The 24,621-nt window shown below is 33.6% G+C and overlaps 2 protein-coding genes across 7 annotated transcripts; both read left to right on the top strand.

The window, feature by feature from the left end:
- Positions 1-1,037: 1,037 nt before the first annotated feature.
- LOC120080157 (RNA polymerase II-associated protein 3) lies at positions 1,038-7,766 on the top strand. 4 transcript variants are annotated; one of them, XM_039034728.1, is made up of 12 exons: positions 1,038-1,258; positions 1,707-1,775; positions 2,144-2,269; positions 2,382-2,506; positions 2,793-2,914; positions 2,992-3,074; positions 3,238-3,423; positions 3,960-4,103; positions 5,298-5,480; positions 6,060-6,154; positions 6,249-6,346; positions 7,185-7,766. In XM_039034728.1, exons 1-12 carry the CDS (start codon positions 1,217-1,219, stop codon positions 7,286-7,288), a joined length of 1,377 nt encoding a protein of 458 aa, XP_038890656.1. In that variant the 5' UTR covers positions 1,038-1,216; the 3' UTR covers positions 7,289-7,766. The 4 variants fall into 4 exon arrangements, with proteins under 4 accessions (XP_038890656.1, XP_038890653.1, XP_038890655.1 ...); XM_039034725.1 differs by having other exon boundaries at positions 1,677-1,775; XM_039034727.1 differs by having other exon boundaries at positions 1,040-1,258; positions 1,677-1,775; positions 3,238-3,393.
- A 7,462-nt stretch (positions 7,767-15,228) lies between these two features.
- On the top strand, positions 15,229-24,260 carry LOC120080155 (protein SEMI-ROLLED LEAF 2). 3 transcript variants are annotated; one of them, XM_039034724.1, is made up of 21 exons: positions 15,229-15,473; positions 15,679-15,721; positions 16,408-16,545; positions 17,096-17,170; positions 17,287-17,402; positions 17,603-17,717; positions 18,263-18,391; positions 18,746-18,793; positions 19,227-19,423; positions 19,512-19,708; positions 19,807-20,090; positions 20,166-20,312; positions 20,995-21,402; positions 21,489-21,638; positions 21,858-21,936; positions 22,028-22,152; positions 22,314-22,505; positions 22,590-22,730; positions 22,928-23,062; positions 23,194-23,400; positions 23,586-24,260. In XM_039034724.1, the coding sequence occupies exons 3-21, from the start codon at positions 16,411-16,413 to the stop codon at positions 23,700-23,702; spliced, it is 2,997 nt and encodes a 998-aa protein (XP_038890652.1). In that variant the 5' UTR covers positions 15,229-15,473; positions 15,679-15,721; positions 16,408-16,410; the 3' UTR covers positions 23,703-24,260. The 3 variants fall into 3 exon arrangements, with proteins under 3 accessions (XP_038890652.1, XP_038890650.1, XP_038890651.1); XM_039034722.1 differs by having other exon boundaries at positions 15,674-15,721; XM_039034723.1 differs by lacking the exon at positions 15,229-15,473 and having other exon boundaries at positions 15,513-15,721.
- Positions 24,261-24,621: the final 361 nt, after the last annotated feature.

Here is a 24,621-nt window from a genome sequence, read left to right as displayed (position 1 = left end):
ATTAAATTAATTAAAAAAAATTAATTTTCGTTAAGTTAATTTATTTTTATCACATTAAGTCATTAAATCAATTTTAAGCCATTAAAATTTAATTAAGTTTACCCACTCACCGTCCAGTTTAGTATATTTACTATTAATTAATTTTTTATTGCACATTTATATTATCATTTTTTATTAAAAAATATTAGTAATGAAAGAGTTAATTAACTAATGTTGGTGACTCGTTATATAATTAGCCCACATCTTAAATCATATAATTAGTTAATTAATCTCTATTACATTATAATATTTTTTATTAATATTATAATGAAAAGTAATTAGATAATTAATATATATATTCCTAATAATATATAAATAGAAAAATATATTATAATGTATATATAACACTACACACAAAAGAAGTTGATATAAACTAATTGATTTTAAATCATCAAATTTAATTAAAAAAATAACTATAATTATAGATTAAAACTAGATGTATAAAGTGTATAAGATTCTTTAATTTGAAAAAAAAACTTATTTTATTATTATTTAATTAAATAATATCTTTTAAAAACTAATTAATAATTTTAATAATAGTTTATGAGGTAAATATATATTACCATTTAAATAAATATAATTATGATTATTCATAATTTTTTTAAGAAAAGATTATGATATTCATATTAATTCACAATAATAGAATAAATTATTAAATGAGCATTATTATTAATAAAATTAATTATATATGTCAATTATAAATTTTAATTTAAATATATTTATAAAAGAAGAAAAATAAATAAAATGAAATGATAAAAAGCAAGAGAAAGAAAAAATATTGAAAATAGAGAAAATTCATCTATTTGGATGGTTAAAAAAAATCGAATATAAAATGTCTTGTAATAAGATAGTTTTAAGGTAAAAAATGTGTACTAAAAAAGTTTCGGAGTTTGCTATATTTTCGAATGAAACGGTAATTTATGCTGGAGGACCCAATTTCCCAAGGGAAGGAAGCCCAAAATGTCCTATGTTTGTGGGCTTTGTTATTTTTTCTCTTTGGCCCAATCGGTTAGGATTCTACAGATTTCAGAATCCACGGCGAAAACTCCGACCGGCGAACGGCTCCGACTCCAAGGCTTTGGTGGACGCTTCGAGAAGCTCTTTCGATTACCAGCTGCTACAATTTTCCATTTTCTCTTTCTTTATCTTCACTCTGCTTTTTTTTTTCTGCTCTTCCATGGCCGATTCCTCCGGCAAGCACGGGCGCGATCAGCCTATGGTATTGCCATTTTTCTCAATCTGCTGAAGTTCAGAGATTAAACGCTCTATTTCCTTTTTTTTTATCTTTTTTGCTTTTAAAACGAGGAGAATGAAGTTTTTTTCCAATTGGTTATAGCACTTGTAGCTTTGAGTTGAGTTTCCAATTGCTGCATAATTCATTGTCTGTGGAAACGAGGCGGACTCGCTAAGTATGCAACTGCCTTGGCTATTACCACGTGGTTTGTTGAACATCGGGATTCTGTGGGGTTTGATTATGTGCAGTTCTGTTCACTTGCATTGGAGTGATTAATGATCTGAATATATTGAAATAGGGATTAGGAATTGTCGTTCTTGGTGTGTTAAGTTAAATGCACGGTTGCTTTTGTTGGCTTTTCTTATTGAGTTGTATGTGTTTTGGGCGCATTCTTTTTCTCCAGGATTTCCAGGGATTTTTGAATGACTTGCAGGATTGGGAACTCTCCTTTAAGGGAAAAGACAAGAAACTGAAGCCACAGGCCATTAGTAAAGAAAAGGAGGTATTACTCTTATCAAATTTTCAGCTGCATAGTGAACTGCACATTTTCAAAAACAAGAAACTGCTATCTCGGATGTTAATATTTATATTGGTTTACGTTTTGAAGAAAAACCTGGTGCTCAGTTCTAGTGTTTTGGTACATCTTGTTAAGTTATAATTTTTAGATTTAGCTGCTTATTCTTTAAGATGTTTAAATTTTGTTACAAGTGTGCATATGTAGATAATAATTTTAATTATCTCTTCATGAAATTGGCTTCATGCTTGGTAGAGATGCTCTCGAGAATAGTTTTGTTACATTTTCTGAGAAATAATATTAGTACTGTTATGGATTATTCGAGGGTCACCTTAAGTGATGTCATAGCCAACCAGGGTAGAAGGCAGACAGAAAAAGCTTCAGCAGCTGATTACTTGAAGCACTATGATGCTGTTAACCGTCTATCAAGAAATTTTCAGACTGATCAGAGTTTTGTTGATGCCGCTTCAGAGAAAGAACAGGTAGGTTATATTCTTTTGTTCATGTTTTTATGATGGAGATATAATTGGTGTAAACCATGAATGAACTTGACCCTTGACTGCACAGTGTGTATGATATATCTTTGTATTCCAGGGCAATGAGTATTTTAAGCAAAAGAAGTTTAAAGAAGCTATTGACTGCTATTCAAGAAGTATTGCTTTGTCCCCAACAGCTGTAGCCTTTGCAAATAGGGCTATGGCCTACCTAAAAATCAGAAGGTAAGTTTCAGCCCATAGATTCTAAGCTTTCTTCATTTAGATGCATAGGTATGGATCTGCTTTTGATGTTCCTTGAAAATGGGTCTTTGCTTTTTGGCTGTCTATAGCTTACATTTCTTGGAAACAAAATAATACACCTATGTTTTCAAGTTGTTTTTTTCTGCTATAATCTGTTTTGCCAATAAAATAGTGCTCTTAATATGACAAGCTATGAGTCTATGACTGTTAAATGTGTTAAATTGTTTGTTTCTTTGTTATCCTCTTGTTTCCACCTCCATTGAGTCAGATATCAGGAGGCTGAGGATGACTGTACAGAGGCCTTAAATTTAGATGATCGATATATTAAAGCATACTCACGCCGAGCAACAGCTAGAAAGGAACTTGGGAAGGCTAAAGAAGCCTTGGAGGGTAAAAAAATAAGCATTTTAATTGCATGTGGATCTTTCTATGCTTTTTATTTGACTGATGTATTTGACTGATTGCAGATGCTGATTTTGCCCAGAGATTGGAGCCTCACAACCAGGAGATCAAGAAGCAACATGCTGAGCTCAGAGCTTTTGTTGGGAAAGTAAGTTTTGCAACATTAGTATTTCAGATGATTTTTTTAAATACTGGGCCTCTCTTGAACTATGTACTGGTGAATGTGGGAGAGGGAGTTATGATTTTTCAGATGAGTTATGTTGACAAGATGATTTCTTTAATTTTTCTTGTACATGTTATCCATCTCGTAGGCAATTCTTGAGAAGGCATCTGGTGCTTCGAGAAGCTCCACAAAAGATAAGGAGACAGTTAGAAAATCTGACTCTGAAGCAAAAATCAAGGACATCCCTCCTGTCTCTAGCAGCACACCAAGGACAGGATTATCGGCAGCTCGAGAACGTGTTGATGTAAAGGTTTCTAATTCGTTATTGCCCATGGTATCCTGAATTTTCTTTTTTAAAAAATGTAGAGAATAGTTGAGGTGCATCTAAATGGAGCAAAACACTCACGGATTTATTTTTTGAAAAAAAAGCAACAGAAACAAATGATTATCATGTAACTTTTCAGTGAAGATCCAACTGGCCTATATTTTTAATAATTTATTCAACAGATTTCTCGCTCTATCTTGTTTCTTAAGCTTTTTAGAAACTATATTTTGCTATAATAAACTAATATATTGCTACTTTATAACCCCGTCGTCCTATTTGTCTTTTTCTAGGACTGCGGTGTAGTGTAGTGTATTACTTTGTTGAAATTCTCACGGAGAGAAAATTTGCTGATAAATCACTTATACTGCTCATATCTTGACTGTGGTGTCCTTTTCTGTATTTGTGTTAATTTTCTTTCCTCAAATTTGACCAAATATGATGGAGCAACGCCCCCACCCCTTGGCAATGAATCTAAAGATGATAATTCTTATTCTGAAGCTTGGTATCAGCCATATGATGTTTGAGGCTTTTGACTCTGTTCTTAGGAAAATGGTGGGGAAAATGCCGCCAAGACATCAGCGTATTTAGAAGAAAACGAGGACAGAAGCACAGGAGCTGAAATCGCTTACAAAAAAGTAGCAACTAATGGTTTTCACAAAGACTCAAGTTCATATGCGGGGGAATTGGAGGTCTCTAAATATCTGTTTGAACTCTTTTTCCTGCCTTGTACACTGCCGTTTGATTCTTTCCCATTTTTATGTTAGTTAAGTATATACCATATTTTGTTCCAAAGAAACGCAATAAGATTGCACCATCGGTTTCTTGTTTGCAAACCATTGCAGGATCCATCTAAAAAACACCATTGAAATCAAATAGAAATTTGCTTATTTTTCTATTTGGGCTGTTCCTATCACATCCTGTGCTTTGTGCAGCTCATTCTATAACTCTTCCTTTAATCGTTCTATACTAAGAAAAAAAGAAAAGGGTAGAAGAAGTTCTGAAGTCCTAATGCTTATATTGATCTTTTTAAGAAATCTGTGATATTTGATGAGAAGTTCATTATCATAAGAGTTCACATTCTGATTCACATTTTTTTTTCAATGAAAGAAAAAAGAAAAAAAAAATCTATAATAATCAAGGCATGCTAGGATATGGAATTTGAGTCATCGAAGAGGCTTGGGTCGATTATCAAAGGGTGACTTAAGTAAGCCCCTCGTTTGGTAGTTTGAAAAGAGCTCTCTCGAGTGTAACATAACAATTGACTGAATAGGAGACTTCTAGCTCTGAAATTCACTGATGCAGGCCAGATATATTATATAACCAATTCTCTCACAAGTTCGGGTGTAACATAACAATTGACTGAATAGGAGACTTCTAGCTCTGAAATTGACTGATGCAGGCCAGATATATTATATAACCAATTTTCTCACAAGTTATGTGCAAAATGAGCTTCAATGCCAACTGTATGTTTAGTTTGGAATGAGGGCTAGGAATAAGAGTGCTCTCTGTCAACTTTCTTTTGAGGGATTATTTTGAAGGTGATCTCTCACTGACAAGCTCAAGCCTTATTCAAGGAAGATTCAGAGACAATAGATTACCTTCATGATTATTGACTAGTCAAATTGAAGCTCGTCCATTCAACGTCCTAATGTTCCTAAAGGACTTTAAATCATAGTGTGAGTGGATGGGAAGGTAAAAGGCTTCTACTTAACCTTTTCTCTCACCCTTTACCAATTTGTGAACCATGTTGTCAGCTCACGGTCGTTTGGATGCCATAGCCTATTCCTAATCCCTATGTAACTTTGCTATGGTTTGTTTTTGACACAATGATGTCTAAATTCTTTTGTTTTCACACCTATTCCGCTCCTGCCAATGTTTTACAGAGAGATTGTGTTCCAAGAAAGCAGGAACTGAAGCCGTCAGTGCAGGAATTTGCTTCTTTAGCAGCTTCTAGAAGCATGGTTGAAGCTGCAAAAAACATTATAGCGCCAACGACTGCCTATCAATTTGAGGTTTCTTGGCGAGGATTCTCTGGTGATCGTGGACTGCAGGCTCGTCTTTTAAAGGTATCTAATCTAATATAGACAGACTATGCTGTCCTTGGTGTTGTGTTCATTTGGCTATCCAAGATAATATGAACATTTGTAGACTAGTTGCATATATATAAAAATTGTTTGATAAATATTAGAAGCGTGCTGCCATCTGAAAGGCTGTTTGTCAGTCAGTCAATTGTTTGATTTTTATTCATCATATCATCAATTTGTTTCCCAATGGAGCCCTGGAGCCACTTGCCGAGTGTATTAATTTACACGCTAGTTTTGACTACCTGATATAACATATGATATAGGTGTCTCTGCGTTTTCTTCCTGTTGAATATTCAAATAGCCGATATATCTGGGTATTAGAAAAAGACTTCTCACTTTTGTGGCGGCGAGCACTCTGCATGTTGGCATGACACTGGCAGCAAAGAATTCCACTTTGATAGCAGTAAATAAGTGTGTTGGGAAATCCGTTTGAGCACACATATTGGGCAAGTTAATTATGACAACCACCGCTCCCCCCCCGCCCGCCCCCCTTTATTTATTATTATCTGTTTTTATTTCTTCTTTATTATTATTTTTTAACGTAATTGTTTTCCTTATTAGGCCATTGCTCCAGCCAAGTTGCCCCAGATATTCAAAAATGCATTAACAGCTCCAATTTTAGTAGACATCGTCAAGTGTGTGGCTATGTTTTTCACGTAAGTTGAAATTTTCAAACTTGTCCCGAGGAACAGTTAGAATATGATTTAAAACATCAACGGTTAACAGACCATACTGGCTACCAATTTGCAGTGAAGAACCGGCTTTGGCTATCAGTTTTTTGGAAAATTTAGCCAAGGTCCCAAGATTCAGCATACTCATGATGTGTCTTCCATCCTCTGAAAAGTTTGGTAAGTTGTAGAAACCCTTCCCTCTTTACCTCTTCTTGATTGGTAACCTTCGTTTGGTATTTACTTTTTTCCCATATTTCTAACCTTCTTGGTTGAAAGTTTAGCATCTACGTTTGCAAGCAAATTTGTTAGGTAAAAAAAATTGGTTAAGATTGATCCGGTGTATCTCACTATGTCCTTAAACAACATAGGCGTTCACTCTGAAGCCTTCTGGTCATTTTATTACTCCTCTTTCTCTGATATATGTCAATTTTGCTAGGTTTTTTGTATTCTTTATGGCTCCGTGGGTGGACTCCTTCCTTTTGCGTTTGCTCCTTTCTTTCTCTTTCTTTTCTTTTCATAATAATTTTTCTCAAACAATAAAAAGAAAAACAATATCCTGTGTGGCACCGCGATGCTTCAGGCTGAATATGGGCTATGCAGGCATATCGATTCATGTTTGAGCTGTGAATTATGATTACCCCCTATTGTTTTGTTATCAGCTGTATGCTGGTCTTGAATAAGTAATGACATGTCTGAATTCTAGCCTGTATCTTTATATTTAAAACCAATCTTCAATATAGGGTGAAGACGGTAAGCATGAAAAATATTCACTGTGAAGAGGTGAATGCAAAATGCTCTAATTTATATTTTATTGGATAAATTTATATAGAAACTTGAATGTTATAGAGCTTCCTGACATTTCGGCCCATAGACTTTGAGGTCCAAGACCGTAGATTTTGTTAGGAACTGAAAGGTATATCCACGTAGTTACCCCCAAATAATATCAGAGATCTGAGGGCTTATCATGGCGAAATGTTTCGTTGATTTGCACTAATTTTAGTGCTTTGTGAAACAGATCTCCTCAAGATTTGGGATGAAGTATTTTGTGATGAGGCTGTTCCAATTGAGTACGCAGAAATGCTCGACAGCTTGCGTTCAAAGTACTTCCTTAAACAATGACAGACGTTTCTTTAATGAGAAGAAGCACTTCACCTTCAAACTCTGCCTTCTTAAGCCAACCCAGCTGCTTATCTTCACTGTAAAGTATCCAATTATTCTGTTTTTGGGATCATAATATGGCATGTTGACATATCTTACTCACGCAACGAAGTTAAATGTGTCCTTGAGTTCTAAGATTAGTATATTGACTCCTAGGTAGTAGGGTCCTTGGAAAGGTCTCAGTTACCCTATGATGTATGTTGTTTTAGTGCACTGCCACATGCTGGAGGATAGTTGAATGGTCCTTTCTACTCTTCTACTGGACCATCCTCAACTCAAAAGTCTTTATGTGAATGTGTAGGATTTGCAATTTTCATTGGTACTTAAGATTTGCTGTTGCATCACAATCTAGTTGGGGTCCAGAGTTTAAAATGGCCTTGGACAAATCATATGCTCCATTTTGCAATCTATGATATATAGGTGTCTACATTGCTGTCAATCATCTTTTTGTTTCTTATGACTTTATGAGTACTTATTGATGTTGATCCTCTCTCTATTTTTCGCCATGTCAATATAAATTTGATGTTTAAGACTTCTTTACTCATTTTAACAAATAATTTTTTTGGACCCTACGGGTCAATTTGTTGAAGAAGTTATTATTTTATCAAAATTGGTTAAATGAGAATAACAACTTCTTTGCAAAAGAAAAGACCTAATGTGAACATATTTCTAAACTTTATATAAGTGACTAAATAACCAAAATGAGTATAGTTTAACTAGTGTAAAGTTTGTGATATCGACTTTGAGATGAGGTTGGAATCCGTTGCTCCACCTATTGTCAATTTATATATGGAAGTGACCATTTTTTAATTAAAAATAAGAACTATGAATTAATTTTCAGCTTCATTTTGTATATTTTGAATTATAAGGATCATAATAATATTCTCTCTATAAACTTCTCCAAAATAATTATTTTGCTCCTTATTCTTATATTTTTTTTAGTAAGACAATGGTGGAGTGGGAGATTCAACCTCCGATCTCTTTGATCAGAGTGTATGTTAATATCATTAAACCCACTTTTGACTTATTCCTATTGGGTGGTAGCAAGTATTCTTATTAGTTAAATAGTTGGGTGGTAGTGAGTTAATATTCATTTTCTAATTTATGACCTTCGTTTGTTAAATGGTTGGTGGTATTGGGTTTTTTCCCCTCGTCTCTTTCTTCCACTATTCATTAATCTAAAGAGATTTTTGAAACTTCAATGAATAAAAAAAAAAAAAAAAACATAATAAACTAATCTATAAAGTAGTGGTATTTGGTATGATAAAAATGATTAATATGGTAAAGTTGATTGGGTAGGATTTTGTGTCTTCAACAGGAGTAATAAACTAAAATCCTTAAGGAGGTGTTTGATAAATGGGTATGAGTTATTGAGTTGGGTGGGTATTTATTACTCATGTTTGTTAAACACATATATTATTAAAATTCCTTTTTTACCCACTCAAAACTCTCCTTTTTTATCCCCTCAAAACTAGGACCTTTTATATTAATATGGTGTTTTCAAAACTTATTAGGGAAATAAGGTTGTTTTGAAACTTATTAGAGAAATATTGTTGTTTGGCTAGAAGTCGAGGGTTGAGAATTCGATTAATGTAGAGGTCGAACGTCGAGAACTCAACAAATAAAGAAAAACTTGGAAACAATATGTATATTAGGGTTGTCGAAGGTTGAAGTTTCAACATACATAGGTTGAACATTAATTGAACGTTGAGAACTCGACAAACAAAGAAAAATTTGGAAATAATATGTATAAAGGGTTGTCGAAGATTGAAGTTTCGACATACATAAGTCAAAACTTCAACCCTCGACAAGTGAAATCTCGCTAATTTTGTGATGAGGATCTCGCTTTAGAAGGAAATCTCGTTAATTTTGTGATGAGAATCTCGCTCTATAAGGGAATCTCGCTAGAAATGTGGGTTGAATCTCGCTGGTAAGTTGAGCATCGCTAGGAAGACAGTTTGTTAAAGAAATACTTGATCTCGCTCATGAGGAGGATCTCGCTCATCCTAATCTGATTTTCATTTCAAATTTGGTAGCTAATTTAATAGAGTTTTTGTGTTATATTACATAAATATTTTTTTCCAGTTCATAGCTTACTTTTTAGTTTTACAAAAATTTGATATGATGATTTGGTTCATTGTTTTTGTTGGATTCTTCCAAGGACCGATCTTATCTTATATGTTCAAATTCATTCTACTGTCATTTTTGTTGGTTCAAATATTAGTAATGTGTATGTGTATCAATGCAGAGTCATCCCAATGCGAAGGGGATGTGGAACAAACCATTCCCACATTACGATGACCTCTCCACCGTAGCAATAGGGCAATCAAGTGATGACCCATACGTGATGGCGATGAATGCACTCAGAGAGTTTGAAGATGAGATTCGACTTGGATCACAGGACTGTCACACACCTGAGGTTCGCCAGATGGAATCACCATTAAATCAAGATGAAATAGATAAAGAGCCAGCAGAGGATTCATACACAGTAGAGCGAGTGTACTTGACCGAGTCATCTCGAGGCAGTAAGAGGAAGAGGCCATCATTCCAAGCTGAAATGATCGACATCATGAGATCGACTGTTGAAATGCAGAGCACACACACGGGTAGAATTGCATCGTGGCAAAAGAAGAAGTATGAGCTGGAGTTCGGACGTCTGAAGGAAGTAGTAAATGCCATATACAACATTGATGGCCTGAATGAGGATGATCAGGTCACCCTAATTGACCTCATTGTCACAGACATTCAGAAGACAAATTGCTTCTTTGCAATACCAGAACACGCACGGAAGAGGTACTGCCTCTGTCTACTAGGAAGAAACATGTAGACTGACCACACCCCTATATTTTGTTTATAGTTCTTTTGGATAACAGCAAATGGACAATGAACTATCATGTCGAAAAGAATGATAACTTTTGCATACGTCATTACATGTAATTTTTGTGTTTGATTTATGACACGGATATTATAAGTATCGAAAAGAACATATATTTTGTGAATTTTTTTTGGAAACGGTCATATGTTCGGATGGTTCATATTATTTTTGTGATCTTATGAAAAATTTTAGTGTACTACATCACATTCTCACCATCATAATCAAATGAAAGGTAATTATCCTATGTACAATTTCAATTCCAAATATACTATCCATATTATATAAAAATAAACTGTATGATATGTAAAATAATAAATTTAAGTTAGCAAGATTCAATATATACATACAATATATTATATACCAATTAATTGAGCAGCAATATGAAATATATTTTGTTGGTATGTTTTACCGATTGAAGAAAATTAGAATTATTACAGTTTTTAAAAAGAATATATGAAAAATAATCTATTATGTTCTACAAATTGAGAAAAAAATTGTGATTGTCCCGTTTATGTCATAAATGATTTGAGAAAATTCGTGTATATTTGAAAATCAATCAATAATAGCAAAACATAAAACTAAAAATAAAAGAATGAAATAAAAAACAAACAGAAAAAAATAGAACTAATCTCATTCACAAAAAAGCTGTCAACTCAACTCAACTCCTGCAAACAAACAAACAATTTAACTTCCCAGATAATTTAACTCTTCAGATAATAATTATCAACTCAACTCAACTTTCTATTTTTATCACACACCAAACACACCCTAATTAATATTTTAACTAGTACTAGGCACTCATTCCGAAAAAATAAAAATAAAAACAAATAAATAAATGTACTAAGCTCTTTTCACAAGGGGACTATTATTGACATCCTCTTTATAGAATTATTATTAAATTTTAATAAATAAGGAGTTAGAATCATCTTCATTTAAAAAAAAAAAAGAAAAATTAACTTATCTTTATACATGAAAATGAGTTTTTGTAACATAAAATTATTGAATCTAAGACTAGTCAACATTACTACAACTCGAAGGGGCTGTTTGGGGCGCTGAGATGATATAAGATGTGAGAGTTCTGATGTTTGGAGAGTTCTGATAGAATATGTTCAAGCACTGAAATGATATACGATACACGGAAGGAAAATGACGGTGAGATACGAAACACGTCTCAAAAATAGATCCACAAACAATTAAAATCGGTGAGATAGGATAATTGGCCTCTAAACACTGAGATGATATAGGATGTGAGAATATACCATCTCATATTGGGCCTCAAACAACCCAAAATTTGAGAAGCACTATTTATGATTTAGCTTTAAAATTTTGGAGATAGCACATTTGTTTTATAATCATATACTTTGATGCTTGAAGCCACTCATATGGTACCCATTTAAATAAATTATTGAATCAATTTTTTTTTTTTTAATTCTTTATCCCTATTTTATCTTTTGATTTGAGAGAATTGGTGCATTTTGTTTAAATGTATAATAAACTCAAAATTGTGAAAATTAGAGTATGTTTTATAAAATGTCTAGAGATTTTAAATATATCGACAAAGTCTTCGCTTATGAAATGTGTTACTTTATATTCTTTTATACAATAAATATGAGGTACGAAGATTTGATGACCTAAAGGAGGAGAATATGCCAATAACCTTTTAGTTGCGTTCATGTTTGTGTGTCATTATACTTTTCAATGTAGTGTATGGTGAAATCTCGTTTGTTTGTGGCAATTTTGAGAGGAATGACTAAGGTTATAGTATTAAATTTCTGTCGACATGTCAGGTTTTTTCATTGATATTTTTACATATCCATATGGGTTCAACATCGATACGAGGGGTGAATCGATATTTTCATTATATCGTAGAAAGATCCATAAAACATAAAAAATAAGCAACAAAACGTCATTGGTGTAAATATAATAATAAATGATGTGCATGTTAACTAGTTTAAAAGTCATAAAATGTATATTTACTAATTTAAATTTATTTTTATAATTTCTTAGAAATATCCATCGAAATCGACATTTTATTGATCTTTCCATTGATTTTTTTGTAAAATTAATATATCGATATTTTCGTTGACATCGATATTTTATATCATGATCGAGACTATATCATCTCCTAACCTACATTTTTGGAAGGAGTGATTGAAGTTTTTTTTATATATTACTTTCTAATTCATTTTTCGAAACGTTTCTTAGATTGAATTGAGAGAATATTTTTCCAGTCATTAACCTATATTTCTACATTTCTAAGTGAATCATTGAAATAGTTTATATTTCTACATTTCTAAGTGAATCATTGAAATAGTTTATATTAGTGGGTTAATATTAACTCTCTAATTCATTTTTCGAAGGTCGATTGAATTGAGAGAATGTTTTTAAGTCGTTATACATATTAATGTTGTAAAACCTTATAGTTTCTATTTTTTGTTTTGTATTATATACATAAACACATTGTTATTTGTTAATATGGTATTTTATGAATAATCTTGCCAATATTTTGAAAAAAAAAAATCAACTTGATAATTACTATATCAGCATTGACTTGAGTGGTTCCTAATCTTACCACCAAATGCAGATAGTTGTTGACCAGCAAATATGAGATAAATTATATTCTTAAAAAAATAAAAAAGGTTATTTTTTTCCTCATTTAAAATGTGCATAAAATAATAGCAAAATGATTAAATTATCCCAAAGTCTCATAGCTTATAGTTGATTCAATTGTTTAGATTCCTTGCTTTAAACACAACCATAAGTGGGACCTTTTATTGGGCCTTTCCATAAATCTTTTCTTTTTTTTCCCCCCTACAAAAATGGTTTTTATTGGCATTAAATTCCATAAAATATGATTCATATTTGGACAAACTTAGAATAGCATTAACTTAATGGGTTCTCTATGATTAATGCACCCACATACTTTTGCTGCAAAGATACTCAAAATACATTGAATTTTAGCCTAGTGGTGACCACATAGTATAATTCATGGGTAACTTTTCTTCATTCATTTTCTAGCACTTCTACTCTTTAAATGTTCAAAAGCATTTCTCCACTCAAAAACACTTTTTAAACCTTTAAAAAAATTCAATTCAATAAGTTCATAACGGATTAGGTTAAGATATTTTCTAAAAAATTGAATCTCTAGTTTATTTTAAGTTAATTAATTTAAAATACCTTTGAATTTTGAAATTTGTTTCAAAAGATATCATTGAAATTTCGATTTATTTTAAAATAATATTTTTTTTCTATTAAAGTGAAAGGTGAAAATCGATATGACAACTAATGTATAAATATAAAGATATTAAGATAGCTCTTACTATTTATTTCATATGAAAAGATATCGCTAGAATCATTTTTCATAAATAAAGTTGTAGACATCGATTGTTATGCGAGTTTATGTGAGTGATGTTGTAAATGATATTACACGTGCCTTCCAATTCATATTAGATAATGTCGTGTCAATTTTCATATATTTCAATGAAAAAACTCTCAAAATGGTATTTTTTTTATAACATATTTAAAAAATGAAGGGTAAAAAGAGAATTTTTTCAACATTTAGTAGCATAATTGAAACCTATCCCAAAGTTTAAAGATAATAGTATAATTTAATGTTTTTATTTTATATTTTAAAAAACAAGTGAAATATAGCTTGCCAATTTCTACGAATGAATACGAGTTTTCATATATCGTCTGTAGTACTATAATTTATTATTATTATTATTATTTTTATCACGAGATCGTTTACAAATATCGACAAGTTTTGAAGGGAAAGAGATAAATAAAAGAACTAAAAAAGTGTCATTTTTAAGAGATTAAGAAAGGAAAATTTCAACTCACTGTCTCTTTCTTATTTTATACATGACTCATAAAAATGAAAGGGCTTCATTTTGGAAAAGGATAGGATGTTGTTGTTGAGTTTGTAATGTTGGCAAGTTTTGTCTTTTGTCTCTTGCCATTTTTTTAGCTAAAAAGTTGATGCCTTTGATTTTGCTGATTTGAAAACAAAAACAATGGATATATATATATATATATAACTTTGAGATCTTAACACTTCCTCGGCACACTATATGGTTTGAATGAAAAATTATCTTCAACAAACAAGAAAAAATGAAAAATAAAAAGAAAAAAAGATGTACTACAAATTCAACCATCCACATGCATTATTTAAAGAAAATTCTGTTGCATGACATTTTGCTATATTTAAAAATATTTTAAACAATTTTATCATTTAAAATAATTATCTAAAAATTTACCCTTTTTTAATTAAAAAATTAGCTTAATATTCCAAAATAATTAAAAAAAAGTGAATAACAAACAAAGAAAAGTATAGATAGAAATATGCTTAATTTACGTCATTAAAAACAAAAAACAAGTAGTTATCAAATGAAAAAGTAATGAAATTATTTTGCTAATTTTAATGAGACATTTTTAAATATAGAAAAATGAATAAAAACATTTATAAATATAAAAAAACTTTACTATCTATCTGTGATAGACCACGATAGACTACTATCTATTCACATATAGATTGTGATATTTTGTTATTATTTGAAATATTTTCAGTAGTCTTATCATTTAAAATAATTTTCCATTTTAACATTCACCTTTAGAAACCATGTAAATAAAAATGAGTAAACTTTAAGAGGTGCTTGGGACAAAGAGTTAGTTATTACCGTCCTATCACTTGGTGCAAATTATTTTAGTTTGAGTTAAAATAATATGTATTTGAGGTGTAAACTATTTTAGTTTAAAAGAAAATAATAAACACCATAACAAAAAATAAAAAAATGATGCATATAAAATAGTACAAAAGATAGTAGTAAATGATAGTTTTGAAATGATGTTGACGATAGTAAATAAGAGTTTTGAAATAATATTGACGATAGCTAATTGAAGGTTTTTGAAATAGTAATTACGGTAACAAAATGTATAGTATTTACCCAAAAGATAAGTACAAATGCATTTAAACCAATTAAAGATTTTGACCTACAGCCTTCTTCAATCCCATCAAATTACAGTTTCTATTTCAATCCATAACCCACAAAAGCACTTCCGTTGGAAACATTTGGATCAACATTTTTGAGCAAAAAGCGTTTGAGAGTGATCTAATTTGAATGAAGCAAAAAGGGTTGAAGAGAGAAACCCTGTAAAAGGAAGTTCAAATTAAAGCTTTTTTTTTTTTGAAGCCAGAGACTGAATTACTAAAAGGGAATCCGCCTGGTGTTTGTTTTAGCCTTTGCCCAACACCAAAAAGTAGAGAAGAAGGAGGTTAGTATTCCAATTTCTGACATTTAAGCCACCAATCCACTTTCTTCAGTGTGAATACGCTGACACTTTCACGTGCTTTCTCTCTTCTCAAAAACTTCTCATGTCCTTTTGAGCTGAATTCATGCGCATTCTACTCTATTCTACTTGATTGCCATTTCTATTGTTACCGTTTGATTCTTCATTTCATTGTATTTACACAGAACAGAGGAGGTTTCATTTCCCGGATCTGGGTTCTGGGTGTTGGCCAGGTAACTTTGCTCTTCAATGTTGTTCTTGTTTTTCTCCTTCAAAAGGGAGTTATGGGGTTGTTTGAAATTCTTTCATTTTGTGTTTTCTCATGTAGTTTTGGGTTTTTCTGTGTAATGGGTTGGTTTTTTTTTTTTTTTTTTTTTAAAACCTGTTTCTTGTTTCTGATATAGCTTTGTTTCTGCTGAGGATGTAGTGTTGTGTTCTGCTGCAATGTGTTGTTAGAATGGTTCTTGAACTTTGAGTTTTTCTTATTATGTAGCCTTACAGTGTTTTTAGCTTCTTCTAGGTGGGTTTTTTTTTTTTGTTTCCTTTGCTATTTGTTCTCTTTTGTACTTTGTCTTGAACTGTAAAACGTTTTCCCTGATTTCAAATTTGTTCTTTAGCTCCTTATTTCAACTTTACTGTTTTGCATTAGCTTTGATGTATATGTATCACCTCCTTTTTCTCTAGAATGCTGACCTCCACACTTGTCATTCTTCTCCTACGTTGCAAGATGGAAAAATTTTCCCCCAACTAGTAAACGAGTGTTTTTTATCTTTCTAAAAATGGATGTCTTTCCTTGTTAAATGGGTTCCACAGGATATTTCAGAACATTTGACCCCTTCTTTCTCATGCGCTTATGCGTATGGAAGCAAATCTTGGTGGAAGGAAGGCTCAAGTTTTCTTGTGCTTTCTTTTGTTGCAGGAAATGGGTGTAATCTCCAGAAAAATCTTCCCAGCATGCGGGAACATGTGCATATGCTGCCCTGCTTTGAGGTCAAGATCTCGGCAGCCAGTTAAGCGTTACAAGAAATTGCTTGCTGACATATTTCCTAAATCGCTTGTAAGCATTTGCTAGTCCTTTTTATGCCTAATCATTAGTACTGTAGGACCATTGATGTCTGAAGTTTTTGATCGTTTGTTGATCTGTTTGTTTAAATTTTATGTTGTCTTTGACTGTGATAATGGAATTGAACTAAGGATGACTTCATGGCCCTTAATTTTTGTTAGCCGTTTGGACCAGATTTGTTTGCCTTGATGTGTGGAATTTTGAATGGTTTGTAGATCTGTTTGAGTTTGGTGTTGTTCTTTGACCGTGTTAATGGAATGCGACGGATGATGAGTTGATTTTCCTTTCTTCTAGTTGTCTGGTGATCAAATGGAAAAGAACTACGATGTAATTCTTTTTTAACTGTTCTATTTCTAAATTTGGAGAAGATAGAACTTTCAATTGAACACAAACTTAACAATGAAAAGAGTCTGCATGGAACAACTCAGCATGTTTTAACTGTTGGCATTTTGGTAAACACGATTGATGAGATTTTCTTTTTTACTTTTAGTTTTACGAATCAATAGTTACATTGAATGAGCTTTGGTGGTTGAACCCTTCACAGGATGGCCCTCAAAGCGAGAGGAAAATTATTAAGTTGTGTGAATATGCTGCAAAAAATCCTTTCCGCATTCCAAAGGTATTCATGCTATATGCAGTTTTATAATCTTTGAAGCAGAAAGGTTTGATTAGTTCAGAAGTATGTGTTTCATTGCTGGGGTACTGATGCTTCCTTTTATTGTCCCTCGTCCCCAGATTGTAAAATATCTTGAAGACAGGTGCTGTAAAGAACTTCACTGTGAGCAAGTCAAATGCATTACTATAATTGCAGATGCATACAATAAGTTGCTTTCCCTTTGTAAGAACCAAATGTAAGTGGTAACCTTTCATCTTCTGTTTGCGGTGTTGAACTGCATATGTGGTTCATGGGTTCTGCTTAAGCAGTTGCTTTTGTCATGTTTCTTGGTCCTGGTTTTTGCTTTTGTTCCGAGACCTTATAAAGCTCTAGTTGCTTCGCCTTGATACTTATTTTAGCAACTATTAGTCATTGAGTCTATCTTCACTTTTGAAGGGCATATTTTGCGGGTAGTCTGCTGAAGGTCATTGTTGAACTTTTAGACAACTCTAAGCACGATGATTTGCGAATACTCGGGTGTCAAACCTTGACAAACTTCATACACAATCAGGTGATTCTAGATCTCATGGCCTTATATCAAGGGAAGAAGAACACTGATTGTAGTGAGCAGAGATTTGTTATTTTTGTTATTTATGTATGTTCTCGCTTTTGATGTATAGTTTGATCTGTGTAATCTGTGCGAGACAAATCGGGTGAAGTATTCACTCATCTAACAACAGGGATTTAGCTTTCACATCTGTGTTTGCAATCTAGACTAGAGTATATATGTGCCCGGTATTTTTTTTCTACCTTGTGCATTTCCATAAACTAAGTGTAGCCATTTTGTTTTTGGTAAAATTGGCAACGATCAATATCCAAGCTTAAAATGGATGGGAATATTTTTTTCTAGTACACGATTGCATGCCTTTGGCCAGTTTATGGCCTTCTATAAGTTGTTCCTACTTTTCTTCTTCTGGACGGACATTTATCCTCTGATCACTGTAGCATCCTTGTATGCATGCAGGGGAGTTTTTAATATATTTTCTAGTTCTCTTCTCTTCTATTCACTTGTTTTTTTCTTCTAATTATTCTTTTTTCCCCATTTATGATGGACAGGCAGATAGCACTTACATGCACAATGTTGAGAACTTGGTACCTAAAGTATGTATGCTGGCACTGGAAAGAGGGGAAGACCATAAAAAGCAGTGCTTGAGGGCATCAAGTCTACAATGCATTTCTGCCATGGTTGCACGATGTTTCCCTTCAATGCTTTATTTTGTGGTTTATCCCACATTTGAGAAAATAGTCTTCTATCTTAAACAAATTTCCTTAAAGGCCACCATTTCTTAGTTCTTCATTGTTCTTATTTATAGTACATTAATACTGTGCCTTTTCATATATTAAGTTATCATTATTTTTGTATTGTGTACTTCAAAAAAGAAACCTTCACTTTTCTGCATTTTGTGCTTTAGTTCTAGTAGATTATTGCTGTTAACTCAATATAATTCACATGGACTAATAATGTTGGACTTTTCACTTTTTTTCATTCTAAGCTGGCACTTTTTCTTCTCAGCAATTTCTCATCCTCTTTTTTGCCAGGTCTGGTTCATGACTGAGTATTCACACATTTTTCTTGACTTCGATGAGGTAAATTTTGCCTTCTCCTAACAGATATGGTTAAACTGTGTCTTTTCTATCCCCCCTTCAGTGATTTAAGTACAGTTCTTTGTCTATTAAGGCAGATATAACTATAACTTTTAAGTAAAAGCTCTCCACATTACATGGTAACAGCTCATCTCCTACCACAGAGAAGAAGAGAAGGATATGCTAACAGTTAACAAGTCTGCTAGTTAGCCAGAAGTTACTAATAATAACAACTAATGTGCTTTCTGTCATGAAGGTTGCATCATATTATTACTTCATAATTCAATTACTATGCACTTGATTTGAATGTATCTTGGGCAAAATGTCTGGAATTATACCAATGCATCTAAAATATTGAAACATCATGTTATAAAAAAGCTTTCCTTTCATACTTGACATTTTATTATTCATCACATAACTGCTGTTGAAATATCAGATGGTTCGCGTGACTCTTGAAAACTATGACCCTGCCCATGATGGTAACTCTGATGATAGCTTGGAGCCACATCATAATTGGCTTAATGAAGTTGTCAGATCTGAAGGCAGAGGTGGTACAGTAGGTGGTGATGCTACTGGTTCCTGCACAATCATCAGGCCAAGACCAGAAAAGAAGGATCCTGCTTTACTCACTAGGTATTTTACATTGTGTCATATTCTCTTTTAAGTCAGCCAAATTAGCTATAGGATTTTGTAGCTTATAATTCTTTTGCTTGTTCTTTAGGGAGGAGGTCGAGGCACCGAAAGTGTGGTCTCAGATTTGTTTGCAACGAATGGTTGATTTGGCCAAGGAGAGTACGACAATGCGCCGAGTGTTGGATCCAATGTTTATCTACTTCGATTCTGGAAGGCACTGGATTCCACAGCAAGGGCTTGCTTTGATGGTTTTGTCTGATATATTATACTTCATGGAGAGTTCAGGTGTTTTTCACTCCCTTTTGCATCAGACTTGGGATTTCTGCTCTTGTTATAACGAAACAAGGAATTGGGGTGGTATTTACTTCAATTTTGTTCCTCAGGTAACCAGCATTTAATTTTGGCATCTGTAATTCGCCATCTGGACCACAAAAATGTTTCACATGATCCTCAGCTCAAATCATTTGTCATTCAAGTTGCCTCAAATTTAGCCAGACAAATTAGATCGGGAGCTGTGCTGGCAGATATTGGATCTGTCTCTGACTTGTGCAGGCATCTTAGGAAGAGTCTTCAAGTCACAGTTGATTCAGTTGGGCAACAAGAACTAGATTTGAATATTTCACTTCAAAATTCTATTGAAGACTGCTTACTTGAAATTGCAAAAGGGGTATGGTTGAAGTATTTATAACATTGTTCCATACTTGATTTCGATGGTAGATTGAACTAAATCCGGTTTTGCTAGATTGGTGATGCACGTCCTTTGTACGATTTGATGGCTATATCTCTCGAGAATCTGACTTCTGGAGTTGTTGCAAGAGCCACCATTGGATCCTTGATTGTTCTTGCTCATATGATTTCCTTGGCACCAATTTCTTCAGATTCACAACAGGTATGTAATTGTTAACAATGGACTGCTATTAGTTTTTTCATGCTTAAGAATCTCTCCTTGATTCTATTATATTTGTCTTGCAGGAGTGTTAATACATGAGGTTACTATTACCGTTAGGGTGTTTTTTAACAGGAAATTCTTGATATAGTTTTGGATAATCTTTTTTAAGCATGATCTTTTGAACAGGGTGAACAGGAAGTGCTTGTTATTGAACTAGATGAGACTCTAAAGAAACACATCATCGTTCATGGATGAAATGTTTATAGACTGGTTAAAATGTGGAGCGTGTTCAATTGCTTTAGCTTTTTCTTTGAGCTTCCTCTTGTGTTGCCTTTTAGAAAGATATTGATGGGAACAAACATATTGTCAAAAACAAGGATATATGGGCTAAAAGCCACTTGTGCACTTTTATTAGTTTCTGCTAGAAACTCAAAAAACATTCCTCTTATAATTAACTCATTTTTTGTAGAAAGGCTTTAATATGGCTTTGATTTTGCATAGTCAGCTGAGTTCTGTGGTTTGATTTTTTATTTGACCTTTGTTTACAGTCGGATCCATTTGAGGTTGAACTTGTTATCCTTGCACATTTTGTAGCCCTTATCTTTCTATACTGAAAATTTGTCAATTTCTCACGAGATGCAGCCATCATTTGCTCACCATTAAAGTACTTGTATATATATAGGTATTTCCAGAAGCCCTTCTTGTCCAAATCCTGAAAGCAATGTTGCATCCCGATGTTGAAACCCGCGTTGGAGCTCATCAAATTTTCTCTGTTCTTGTCTTTCCCAGTTCTAATTCCCACGAACATGAAACTGCTTCGGTGCAATCCGGTTCTCCTTACAAGCCAGCTGCATGGCATTCAAATGCAGCATCTGCATCAACATCTGCTTCTATTACTGCTTTACTGGATAAACTTCGACGAGAAAAGGATGGCTCGAAAGAAGAAAAAACTGGAAACAATGTTCATGATAATCTAAATTCTTTAGAAGAAGACTGGAAGCATAGGCGGTACCACAGAAATTATCCTACTTTTCACAAGATTCACTCAATTATTGACAGGAAAGCTGGATCCTCGAGTTCCACTGAAGAAGTAAGCCAACTTGTAACATAAGAAATTATTTATTCATTCGATCCCCTGGTGATTTATTGAACTGAGTATTTGGTTTCGTGTTTCAGGAACTGCATATCATGAAATTTAGCGAGGATCAATTATCACAATTGTTGTCTGCATTCTGGATACAAGCTAATCTTCCAGATAATTTGCCCTCAAATATTGAAGCCATTTCCAATTCTTTTGTCTTGACACTAATATCGGCACGCCTGAAGGTGAAATCTAGATGCAATTATATGGCTTTAAATTCTAAACATGAACGAAACCCTTGTTCCTGATAAGATCAGATTAAAAGGAAGGATCATTCCTCGAATGATGTCTTTGATTTCTGAATAACTTTTCATGGGAATGTTCCTGCTTCCTTTTGATTCCTAAACCCTTCTTTTATTACAACTGGAATTTACTGTGAAATTACTTGGTATGCCTTGTTACAGAGTCAGCAGGACAATCTTACGGTCCGTTTCTTCCAGCTTCCACTGTCCCTGAGAAATATATCCCTGGAGCCCAACCATGGTGATCAGAAAATTCGAAATTAGTTTTTCAACTGTGACGATGACTTATGTGCGAAAGCTGTGTTATTGATAAGTCTCTTATTTATTGATAGGTACCTTACGCCCATCATCGCAGAGGTCGGTGTTTATTTTATCTATGGGCATGCTGCTGTTTGTTGCTAAGCTCTATCACATACCTCATTTGAATCATCTTCTGAAGTCATTAGTGGCTTGTGATGTGAGTGCATCCTGTCTGCTATGGAAAATAACTTCTACATATATTCTTTTTATCAATCTACGAAGAAAAATCAAATCTTTAAACAGCTAGATTATGATTTTAATTTTCATACACATCAGCTTATTGATATCGTAATCACGACTACACATTTACATGTTTAGGTGGATCCATATCTCGCAATTGGTGAAGATCTTCACATTTATTTAAAGCCTCAAGCAGATCTGAGAGAATATGGATCTGTTACTGATAATGAGCTGGCTCAGTCTTATCTCTCTGACCTGCGGAACAAAGTATATGAAGCGGACAATGTCATTATGGATATTTTGGCACAAAACTTATCTGTAATTACTGAGGTAACATGTTTTTGGTTGAAGCATATTTATATTTTTGTTTCGATTTGCTATCAGACTCTTAAAAGTTCTTTTCTGTTGGTTTAGCTGGACAAAAGTGTACTAGCTAAGCTGCTATTTGAAGCATTTACACCAGATGATCCATTTCTGTATGGCCCACAATCGATGCTTGATTTCCGCAAAAATAAATCAGTTACCCATTCCAAGGAATCATTATCATTTGATGGGGTACAATTATTCTTCTATAAGTCTTCTTTGTTGTCCAAGTTTTCTAGATGACTTGACTAAAGCTTATTGCTTTCTGGTACATGGTATCACTTTTAAAATGAACTTTCAATGCTTAAACCTTCTGTTTCAGCTCTTAAGCTCATCCATTCTACTAAATATATGCAACAAATGCGACATAATTTGTTCTTGCTCTGCAGGATCTTTCAAATTTACTGGTTGAGGATGAAGTGACGAGTGAAGCCTCTGTTGCTGATATTGCTCGGTTCATTCCTAGAGTACCTCCTTCGCCTTCAATATCTCACATAATGGGCATTGGTCAGCTTCTTGAATCGGTACCATTTTCCTTCCCTATGTCTATGTCAGAGGCTCAGCGCGTACTTCTTTTCGAAAAATGATCCAAAGCATTCTGAGCTCTTCATCACCAACATATGCTTCTTTGAACTAATGAACATCGCATTTCCAGGCACTTGAGGTAGCTGGTCAGGTGGCCGGAACATCGGTTTCCACATCGCCTCTTCCATACAATGCCATGGCGAGCCAGTGTGAAGCCCTTGGCACTGGCACTAGGAAGAAACTCTCCAATTGGTTGGCACATGAGAACCACCATACCAGAGCAGCTGATGGATATTGTCCTCCATTTCCTGTGAGTGGCAACTCTGCAGTTGAAAAGGTCTGCTTCATTACTTTCCTATGATTTATCATAGATCCAAAGATGATAACTAGAGATCATTTCCATTGAATCTATCTCTGAAACAATGCATGTTATTGTCTTTCTCGATTATCAATATCCCTTTGGACGACAATGTTAAATGGAAGTCATGTTAAAAAACTGATCGAGTCACTTCTTTCTTGCAGATATTGGCAGACGAACAACATCTTCCTGGAGTTGGATTGCAAGCAGATCGATGGTTTGGCATGAGGCTGCCTCCTGCTAGTCCATTTGACAACTTTCTCAAGGCAGCTGGTTGTTAACTGGAAAGTAAATAAAGTATATCGTCGACTCTTATAAAAGACATCGGTTATTAGGATTAGTAGATCAGCACTGTTAATTCTCTTAGGGTCATTAGCTAAACCTTTGATACATTCAGTAGTTAGGATTAACTTCCTTAACTTTAGATTTGATTAGCTTACCTGCATTGTACCATTCACTGTTTGCCTTTCTTATCAAAATGGGTCAGAGAGGAAGAATCTTTCCATTCTTTTGATAGGACGAGTTCAGCAACATCTGATGGGGACCTCTCAGAAAACTGCAAAACCAAGAGACATCAGGCTTGGAATCACCCAAAGGAGAGCAGTGTCTGGTATAAATCAGGTGGAAATTGTGTACTATTCCTCTGAGATTCATAGATAGAGGCTAACCTTTTAGTACTCATGCTGATGCATGATTCTTAACCCTCCTTTTGTGGCTTCTTCTAGTCATGGTCTATCTTCTTTCTAGCTTTGAATTTATGATATGTTATGTCACTCTCTATTGGCTGATTGATTGGCCCTTTGAATAGATGGATGTTTTTGTTTATGATGGTTCTGATACAATCCACATGTTCGTAGCTTAGTTCTCCGTAACCACTCTTTGAGTAGATTATGTGGTTGGGTCATTTCTTCGACCTACCATCTAAAATTTTTTAGTATTACGTTAGTATATTCGTATTTTATTCATTATTTGATATGTTATTTCATGAACTTCATAATAGATCTATGGTTGGGTTAAATAAGTGTGAATCTCTTTTTAGTTTAGGCATGCATGGTGGGAAAAAGAATAAAGTTTGAATTTCCTTTTAAAGCTGAAAAACATGTACCTTTACTGATCCTTTTTTTTTGGTTGCATTTCCAAAAGTTGGGTTCTTTTAAGTTTGAGATAGCTCAAGTTGGCCTGTGTTTCATTTTTCATTTT

The sequence above is a fragment of the Benincasa hispida genome, chromosome 6 (genome assembly GCF_009727055.1).
Source record: "Benincasa hispida cultivar B227 chromosome 6, ASM972705v1, whole genome shotgun sequence".
NCBI classification, from domain to species: Eukaryota; Viridiplantae; Streptophyta; class Magnoliopsida; order Cucurbitales; family Cucurbitaceae; genus Benincasa; species Benincasa hispida.
Note: the sequence above shows the minus strand (reverse complement) of the source record. Positions and strands in the feature narration are given on the sequence as shown.